We start from the raw sequence: 10,443 nt of genomic DNA, 5'->3' as shown, positions 1-10,443 counted from the left end.
AAAGAAAAAAAAAAAAAAAAAAAACTCCGGCATTCTAGAAATATAAGAGCAAGTTATGTATACATTGAGATAGAATGATAGATTAAGAATGTGTACCTTTCGATTTGATATGTAGCCTGTTTTCTTCTTTCTCAAATATGTTCAACACAAATTTTGATTATGAAAGAAGGAATAAAACTAAATATACTAGCAGAGTACCGATAATCTATTCCGCAAAGCAATATAACAAAAGCTAAACATGGCTATTTCGGTGAAACCTTACCCAAGCGGCAGGCTGATCAAATGCCAAGCAGGCCCCTACTGAATGTTATGTCCCTGGTGGAATAAATAGTGTTGTGCAACAAACAGACAAACAAGATGCTCCAATCCTGAAGTAAGAATGAAACTTATGCAACATTTAGTAGAACATAGTTGGGGAGTTAAGACTTTGTACCTTTGGAGTTGATACTTAGCTCCTTTGACAAAATAAGAACAAGAATCAATAGCCAAATGCTGCGGGCCGACAGTTGTGAGCAGAGAGGTGCACACATCCATCAGCTCACCGCTGCATTAAGCACACATCGTGGTTCGATAGCAAAATGCTGCGGGCCGTCAGTTGTGAGCACTAGGCGACACATCCATCAGCACACCACTGCATTAAGCACGCATCTTGAAACCATAGCCAAATGCTGTGGGCCGATAGTTGTGAGGCACAAGCAACACATCCATCAGCACACCACAGCACTCAGCACACCACATGGTTTCATGTTCTGCAACAAGGTCTTTGTATTCCAGAAAGTAACCTGCATACATCAAACAATAAGGAACACAGGATCAGAAAATTGAAATCTGCAAGATTAGCTTACTAAATAGCTATCAATTAGCTTATCCAGATAGATGTTGATGAAAAGAAAACTTTCCAAAGATTATAGATTTCTAATTCATTTAGCAGGAAGTAATTGCTCAACCACAAAGGTTATAGCAGTAGAAATTAGATATAAATTGATTGTAAAAAATCATTGGAAGAATTAGAGAAACAAGGAAGTGTAAGACTGGTAATTACCTAAAAATCATTGAGGAGGTGAGAAGCTAAGCAGCTTCTCCTGGAACTGAAACCCCCTGTTGGCTGAAGATCATCATCTCACAGCTACAGAAACAAAATCAAGATGTAGTCCATTAGATGTTTGTGAAAATGTCACACCAAAAAATTGAGAAAGGAAAAACTAGGATCAGCAAAACTCTTAGGGATTGGGTTTTACCTTTAGAAGAATCTGCTACTTAAAGAAGATTTGGGGGAACATCTTTTTGCTACATACAGAGATGAAAACAATACCAAAAATTAGTATCTATTCAAGGAGATACAGAGAGAGAGTTTAGAATGATCTGAATCAAGTCAATAAAGAAAACCCTATTTGTTAGTATTTTTTCACTCAGTTGTTCGAGACAAACAGATAGTGCAGTTTTGGCGGGAAATTTGAATTTCAAATTCCAAATCTGAAAACCAAATTTGGTTTCCCGCCATTTTTTATTTTCAATAATCTTTTTGATTCCCAGTAAAAAGATTGACAAGTAAAATGTAGGTAGAGGAGAATTCACGATTGGTGTGTTTGACATGATGCAAATACTTAGGCGGATTCGGCAGTGTTTTTATTTTTCAAAAAGCACTTTCAAAACATATATATGTCAACAATTTTTATCCAAAGCACTTCTTAAATTTCTCAACTTTCAAAAATTGGAGTGGAGGAGCTTTTAAAAGCTACAAAAGCATAAGTTCTGATCCCACCTAAAATTAATACTTAACCTGGCATTTTTATTCCTACTTTATTTTATAAATGATAAATGTTACCCTTAAATTTATAACCAAATTTTTCATTTCTTAAATTTTATACTTTAAATATTTCTATATTTTATATACCATTTCATTTATTTTATTTTTTTCCGTGAAATATTCATCTATTTGTTAATATTAAAATAATTATATTCATTTATTTTGTTAATAATAAAAATAAAATTAAATATGAAACAATCACTTTATTTTAGCGTGATTTTTGTTTGAAAATTATATATATATATATATATATTAAAAAGTGGTCAAGTAAAATAGTTTTTTTTTAAAATCATATATATACTAAAAAGTGAATGCCACGGGAAGCTCGAGTAACACGGCTTGAAGGAGCTGTAGTGGGTGGAGGGGCAGTAGTGATGGAAGGAGCAGGTGGTGATGGTGGAGAGATTGTGGTGGGAGAGACAGTTGTAGGGATGGTAGTGGGTGTAGATTCTACGGCTATCGAAACAGTGCAGTTAGGGACAGATGTGAGTGCTGGAGAGGTGGGTGGAGTATCACGTGGTCGTGGTACTCCACCCACGTAGATTTGGATAGCAAAGGCAACCAAAAGTACGGAGATGTTTATATGTTGGTTGTCGTTGATGAAGAATAGACACTGGTGAGTGAAAATTAAGGACTTTGGCGGGTAGTAAGTTATGTGGATAGACTGCCATATGAAGAGAGTAGGGGCAAGTTAGCAGCCCATCGTAATTTTACCGGTGATGGATTCCATTATACTAAGAATGACCATATATTCAGTCGTCGGGGCGAGTTATAAGGAGAGACATGTTGATGCTCGAAAACCAACTCCCTATGCTTCTTCTTAAGAGTTTGCTCGGTGCCGTCGTTCTACCCACTCAAAAGGAGGTGCATGGCCACAAATTACATTCTCTATCTTTTCCCAGTCGGTTATATCTTCTTTTCTAATTATTTTAATTGATTAATAACCAGAGTACTGTCCTATTTCGTAAAATTTGGTTGTATATAGTTATGCAGGAGGATATCGAAAGGCATTTGAACATGATTATATCGAACTTCTGTATTTATGGTTCGATGGCAACATGCCGGCGCTCCCAGTAGTGGTCATCGACGTCAACGCTACTAAACTTGATGGCATTTGAGAGGCTCCACGTAGATGCAGGAGGTGAGGTCACGTCATATGTGTGCTTCATGAGCGACGATCTGATTAATTCCTCAGACGATGTTGAAATCTTAAGTTCCAGTGGAGTATTACTTGATTTGTATGTTTTTTTTTTTTTTAATCTCCTGATTAATTTGTACCAGTTGCTAACGTTATAAGCAAGGAATTGTATTCTTTATTCGCCTGCTACTACTTCTCAATCGTTGAAAGTTAAAAAGGAGAACGTGGTACATGCTGATGAATGTTAACTAGCTCTAGCCTAACGATAAGATTTACTCTAAATCTTATCCTCTATCGTAGTGATGGAGTTTCAGGAGGTTTCCATTTCAACAGTCTTGAATGAGCGGAAGGAACATACTTGGAATATAAGACCATCTTCACCATGTAATAGCCTTGGAATGAGAAGCTTATTAGTCTCAGATTGCAACCACAAGTTGTTTACTTCAACTCTAAACGGCTCCAACTCATATATGTGGCTCTCAAGATTTCGAGGTCTGATAACGTATTCCTCCAACCAAAAGGAGACTCAATGATAGATGTACCATTAATTGCCATAAGATCAAACACCAAGTATTTCCTCTTTTCCTCATGTGTCTCCGGGTCCGTGTCAATCACCATCTCACCATCAAGTAATGTCAAGTTATCATGACTAGAGAGAGAGGTGCAGTTTGGGCGGGAAATTTGAATGTTAAATTCCAGATATCGAATACCAAATATTGGGTTGAGCTCGCCATTTTGGACTTTTTACCGACCGTAATTTTTTCTTCCCAGTAAAAAAAACAAGTAAAAGTGTAGCTAAACTAGACAAATTTATGATAATCCAGTGTCATAGACTTTGAAAATCAAAGTTGAGTAAGTGCACGGAATACAACAGAACAAATAGGTGTCATAATGTAACAAAAATAAGGAGAGAGTAACAAAGACAAATAGCGAATAAACCCAAGAGATCGGAATATATATAACTCCAAACTAAAATCATCCAAATGCATAAATCATCCAAATGCATATTTACAGAAAGACTGCTCCTGTTAAGATATTAATGTAACTGATCGCCGTAATGCACAAGCACGAGTCGTTAAAATCTCCAGATCACAGTAGTACTGATATATTGAAAAAACAAGATGCAGATACTTGAGCTAGTAGTATAAAGAGTGGATAGTGATCGAGCACGAACTAGCTAGTACAATATCATTACTTCCACCTCTTCATCTTTCCACCGAAAAAGCCATGCTTTCCACGCTTGCCAAACATCCCATGCTTTCCATGCTTAAACTTCCCATGCTTGAATTTCCCATGGTGTCCATAACCACCGTGTCCATAACCATAACCACCGTGTCCATGAGATAGCTTGTGAGCTCCATACATAGCTGCAGCGGCAGCTGCACCACCAGCAAGCATCCCGCCCATGCCACCGCCACCCATAGGTCCATGCCCTGTTACACACATTCTTAGAATTCAGTAAATTAACATATAGCAAGATCAATTTATTTCAGCTACCAATCCAAGTTCCGAATGAATCGATCTTCTAGACTTGGGCCACAGCTAGAAAATTTTGACCCCCTTGAGCAACAGTCCTAGATACAGGACTGCCCTCGTGATAAGGATACAAAGTACTATATAAAAACACCAAATGACTGGTAAACATCCAACACAGCACCAATTACAGATAGCCTGGTAGCTTAGTCCTCGTGCATGCATATAGTCAAATTGGAGTAGGACATTTCTCATTTCGACAGCCTCACCATTAAAGATGAAGAATTGGGAATTGTAATTTCAGAATCAACATTGCACAGATAATATATATACTTATAAAACTACTAGATTAAGAGAACAAGTATGTACCTCCGTGAGGTGGAGCATGTCCGTATGGACCTGGATAACCTCCTGCTGGGGGATAGCCATGACCACCAGCATAAGGAGGATAGCCTGGAGGTGGTGGATAATGTCCTCCTCCGTGGTGTCCGTGATGACCACCAGCCATTCCTGAAGCCATAGCACCAGCAGCAAGGGTTGAAAATAGTCCTTTGTCATCAGCTTCCCCTCCGTGAGTTGGAGCAGGAGGATATCCAGTTGGAGGAGCAGGTCCTCCCTGAGGAGGATACCCAGTGGGAGGATAACCAGCAGCTGGAGGTGGAGGATAGGGATATGGCGGATAAGAATTGTTGTTATGGTTGGGATCCATGTTTCCCCCGCCTATTTTCTTCTACAAACAACATAATTTTGGATCAGAAGCTGAATAATACCATGAATCAAAATATATGAATAACATCCTAAGAAATTAAACAAAATAGAGGAGTTTCAGGTTGAAGCTAAAGGTCAAAACCAAAATCATCAGATCTATGAAGACAATGTAGTATCCATGTAATTTAAACATGTTTCTGTTGAATGATCTTCATACATATAAACATTGAAAGCAAAATCGTTCGAAAATTTAAAATGATGAGATTAAAAAAATCAGAATCTCTAAAATTGTTCTTCTAATGATCAATTTACATGATAAAGATGATGAAAAAGATGAAGACCAAAAGATAAAGAGATGAAGGAGATACCTGTAGATTATTATAAGTTGTCTGTAAGAGATGATGATTTTCCTTTGAAGATGTTGCAGAAGAAGAGAAGAGTAAAGTGTGTGTCTTGGTAGATAGAGATCTTGATTTATCCAAACGAAAAAGGTATTTCGTTTTATTTATAATCAACCAATTCATTAATTTACTGTTTACGCGTTGAAACTTTTATTTTAATCATCTTTTCTACGCTTCTTCCTTGGCTCCAAATCAAACCATCACTTTTTAGAAAATCAAAGCGGGCCAGTAACACGCGTTTCCAACACTGATTGCATGCGAGTAGTACATGTGGCACTAGTGAGACCCACCATGTTGACCGCTTTTAACCGCTTTGAAGCGGTCATATATGAGAAAAAGAAATATTCCCCCAGTCCAAATTTACTTAACAAAATGAGATTTTGCAAAAACTTACAAAAATTCAAATTACTTCCACGTACACCATTAAGGGTGCACAGGAACCGAGCCTGATCGATGGACCGAACCGGAACCGGTGGAACCGTACCTGGTTTTGAACCGAACCGAGGTACAAGGTACAGGTACCGGTCCAAAAAATATGAACCGAGGTCTGGGGGTACAGATACACGGCCCTGTACAAGTACCGTGTCGTACCGGACCGAATGTCCCGAATGATTAGAGCCGTTATATTTAGGGGATAATGATCAGTATTAGCCGTTAGATTAGAGGGGGGTATATAAGCGAACATTATAGGGTTTCCGTTTCTCTTCTCATTTTCTTCTTCTTCTTTTTTCCGTCTCCTCTCTGTCCGAGAAGGGACGAGCGGCAATCTTCTCCATTACAAATGTTGATTAACAGAGACGAGCGACAATCTTCTCTTCTCCATTACAAGTGTTGATTCAAAGGGTATGTTTTGATTCAAACGGTAAGTAATTAAGATTTGTAAGCGAACTGAACCTACTTTGAATCTCAAGTGTTGATTCAAAGGGTAAGCCAACTGAACCTAGGGTTTTGTAATTAAGATTTGTAATAATTCTGAATCTTCTGAGAATCTGAATCTAATAATTCTACCTTTAATCTTTTGATTTTTCAGATTTGTAATTAAGACTTGTTCATCAGATTTGCAAGACTTGATTGATTTGGCTTGGATTTGGTAAGAATTATATCTTCTTAATCTTTTCTTTTGATTTTTCATTATTTTTGTTAATGAAATTAGGGTGTTAAATAAAATCTGGGTTTTGCTTTAGTTTTGTTGTTTAATGTTTGAAAGATTGAGATCTTATCTAATTGATGTGTGTTTCATTGAATTGTGATGCTATGCTCTGTTTTATGTTACTGAATTTGTGATTTTAGGGTTAGGGTTTTGTTTTTGGATTTGTTTGGATGAGAATTGATCAATTGAATGATGTCGAGAAGATCCAGATGTTATCTTGATGTTGAGTATGAGCTGCAAAATCTTTGGATTGAAAGTTTAGCTGAATTGCTAATAACAAGCTAGTACTTGTCTTAATTCAGGGTTCATGTTTTGTTATTGATATGGTAATGTGTATCTTGATGTGTGTAGTTAATTTGAGAAATTAGGGTGTTAGAAATTAGGCTGTTAATTTGTTTTGGTGGTGGTTTTGTAGTTCTCAATTTAATTATGAATTGAAGTTTGGTCTTCTGGATGTTGATCATTCTAGGATGTTTAGCTGATTAATGAATTGAGTCTAATGAAGAGTTGTTATGTATGTTGATGGGTTAAATGAGTTGTGATAAAATCTGAGATGATATTGAGTTACTAACTACTATTATTTGTTTGGCAGTGTTACTTGGTCCTATCAACACTGATGACACCACAAGTGCTGCTGATATGGATTAGAAGATCAAGATTCAAGACTACTGCATCACTAGATGTACTGCTAGTTGTTCTTTTTTCAGATTTTCTCATTTTCAAGACTTAGTGTGTGTGTCTGTGGCTATTGCCTACTGCTAATTGTTGTTTTTTCGTATTTTCTAGAATTTAGTGTGTGTGATTGTGAGATTGTCAGTTTGTGTGCTACACTGCTTCTGCCTACTACTACTCAGGTTTTCAAGACTTTGTTTGTTTGGTTTGCTAATAATATAGCTACTTATTAATTGTTGCTTTGTTCTAAGTATGAGTTATTACTTAATATATTGAAAAACAGGTAAAAACAGGTAAAAAACATGTACTTAGATTGTCAGAGAAAAAGACATATTTCTGTCTGGAAAAGAACCGATTGGAATCGGTACCGTACCTGGTACCAAATGGAACCGGAACCGAGGTACAAGGTACAGGTACCGGTCCAAAATTTTGGAACCGAGGCTAGGGAGGTACAGGTACTCGGTCTCGTCAAGAACCGAGCCGAACCGTACCGTGTGCACCCTTATACACCATCGATCTTTCAAATCACTTGTTTAATATACAAGTCTTTGTATCCTAATTTTTATTTCTTTCTTGATAATTAGATAATTTTAATGGAAAATATAGTAATTTTTTGGTACACTTTTGTTAAAGAAAACACAATTTTGATAAATAAATTAGGACGGAGGGAGTATTTCTTAGTGGTCAGTGATGTGGTTGCCTTTTTTTTTTTTTTTAAATGGAAGGAGGAATATTATGGGCGATGGTGGCGGCGGCTTAGCTAATCAGGAACCGCATTCTACTACTTTGATTTGATTGATAAAGATGTGGCGTAGCATCATAATATCATATAATTGGGTCCATAGCATAATGTTACTGGTGATGATGATGATATTCCAACCTCATTACTTCTTTTCTTTTGGACCGATTCGATCATCCCTCGGTATTGAATTTCAAGAAAAATATATATAGTATAATGTTACTGATGAGAAGTTATCAGTGAGGAGCCTATTAGGAGAAGAGTGATTATGCATTCTAACACTGCTATCTTAGCTGGGATTAGGGATTGGCAGTTTAGTCTTGCTGGTAAGCTTTATGCTCCGGGGTTATGTCTTGGCAGGATGCTGAACGTGCAGCTAAATTTATATGGCCTCATCTTCGAAGACACAATCAATGGTTTGTCCAGGTGCGTGGTTTAGAACCAAATATTTTTGTTATCAAGTTTAGAATTTCAGAAGATAAAGATGTAATTTTATTTGGTGGATCTTGGAACCTTGATGGTCATTTGATTGTTTTAAAGGATTGGAATCCCACTATGGATTATCATCTACTGGATTTTACGGTTTCTCCTTTTTGGTTAGAGTATAAATATATTTTACCTGAGTTCACCTATGCTGACATTCTTCAAATGTTTGGTAATATTGTTGGGGAAGTTAGAGTCATAGAACCGATGGTGTGAATCCTCCTACATCTTCTAAGTATAGAGCTCTTGTTCTCATTAATGTTAACATTCCCCTTATTATTGGTATAACTACTGCTAATGTTGCTGGTGTAACTAGGTGGATTGTTTTTTTTTTATGAGAAACAACCATATCGTGTTTGTCCTGAATGTAAAGTTCCTAATCATGAAGAGATCGACTGTGCTAATATGACTCATACCCGTCATGAGATGGAAGAAATTGTTCGTGGTTCTGTAGAGCCCATTTTGCCTCCTCAAAGGAATCCTGAGCAAGAAGCACAACTCTTTCTACAACATGGATCTCAGAGGCGTGATAGACTACGACAACCTATTGAACAACAGTCTAGACCCTTTGATGGTATGCGCCTTTAAATCTTCTCGGCCACTGATTCAGTTCTGGTGCTTCCTCTTCATATCACAATCAAGCTCAGCCCTCTTCTTCTTTGAGACCATCTTCTACTATGACTAGTGACGGTGCTAGTACTAGTGGTGTTAAGAAGAGATATCGATGTACACCTATTTTGGTTATAACTTCTGAGCCGCATATTCCTGATGTTGATTTGGATGACAATGTTGTTACTTCTCAAGTGGATGATATTGTCTCTGTTGAAGATGATACCACTGCTTCAGCCATGGATAATGTTTGGGACATTGCTGCAGCATCTGCTTATAATGCACAGAATCATACTGATGCATGGCAACAGGTGATTGTCAAAACTTATCCTTTCTTATTCATTTTTGCTTTGTTTATTCTTTTGTTGTTTTCTTGCAGTCTTTTTTTGAATTTCTCTGTTATTACCGTCATGAAGATTCTTTCTTGGAACTGTCAAGGTATAGGTAACCCTCATACTCGTGATTATCTTCATTTATGTTTGACCAACAATGACCCAGATATTTTTTTCTTGTGTGCAACTAAAGCTCAGTCTAATAATATGAGATTTTATCTTTCTCAAACTAAATATCCTCATTACTGGTTTCATCCCTCTTTGGGTCTCTCTGGAGGTATCTCTCTTGTCTGGAAAAATGAAATTGATATTGAAATCATGCATACAACCTCTAAAACTATCCATGCTATTGTCTATACTCATGATAATAATATGGATTTCTTGATAACCTTCATTTATGGTGCTCATGATGATACAGAAAATGCTAACTAGTGGCAATATCTTATTAATATGCATTTGCTTGTTGATCTTCCTTGGGTTCTTCTGGGTGATTTAAAACTTCACCATGCATGACTCCGAAACGCATAGCTCTAGTGTCACTCATCCTCATCATGCTAGACATGTTAGAAATTTTGTTTAGCAACTAGGTCTCATTGACTTAGGTTACTCAGGAGCTGACACAACTTGGTGAAATCATCGTAGTGGAGATGATCATGTCTCTGCTCATCTAGATAGAGCTTTAGTGAATAATCACTGGATCAACCACTACACAAATGCCCATCTTCAACATTTAGTACTTGTTGCTTCGGATCACAGCCCGATTTTGCTACATACAGTTCCTTCTGCTACAAAGCATTCTCCTTTTAAACTCTACAAGTGTTGGTTTAAAATGGATTCTTGTACTGATACTATTGCACGCAGCTGGCAACAACAATTTTCGGGGTCTCCTTCGTTTCAGTTTTCTAGTAAATTAAAACTAACCAGAACTCAG

General features: G+C 37.1%; 1 protein-coding gene across 2 annotated transcripts; it reads right to left on the bottom strand.

The window, feature by feature from the left end:
- Positions 1 to 3,754: 3,754 nt before the first annotated feature.
- On the bottom strand, positions 3,755 to 5,692 carry LOC113344114 (glycine-rich protein A3-like). Of its 2 annotated transcripts, none has more exons than XM_026588150.1 (3): positions 5,495 to 5,692; positions 4,788 to 5,145; positions 3,755 to 4,378 (listed from the first exon to the last, which is right to left on the bottom strand). In XM_026588150.1, the coding sequence occupies exons 1-3, from the start codon at positions 5,648 to 5,650 to the stop codon at positions 4,137 to 4,139; spliced, it is 756 nt and encodes a 251-aa protein (XP_026443935.1). In that variant the 5' UTR covers positions 5,651 to 5,692; the 3' UTR covers positions 3,755 to 4,136. The 2 variants fall into 2 exon arrangements, with proteins under 2 accessions (XP_026443935.1, XP_026443934.1); XM_026588149.1 differs by having other exon boundaries at positions 4,788 to 5,148; positions 5,495 to 5,689.
- Positions 5,693 to 10,443: the final 4,751 nt, after the last annotated feature.

Source organism: Papaver somniferum, unplaced genomic scaffold, assembly GCF_003573695.1.
Source record: "Papaver somniferum cultivar HN1 unplaced genomic scaffold, ASM357369v1 unplaced-scaffold_73, whole genome shotgun sequence".
NCBI classification, from domain to species: Eukaryota; Viridiplantae; Streptophyta; class Magnoliopsida; order Ranunculales; family Papaveraceae; genus Papaver; species Papaver somniferum.
Note: the sequence above shows the minus strand (reverse complement) of the source record. Positions and strands in the feature narration are given on the sequence as shown.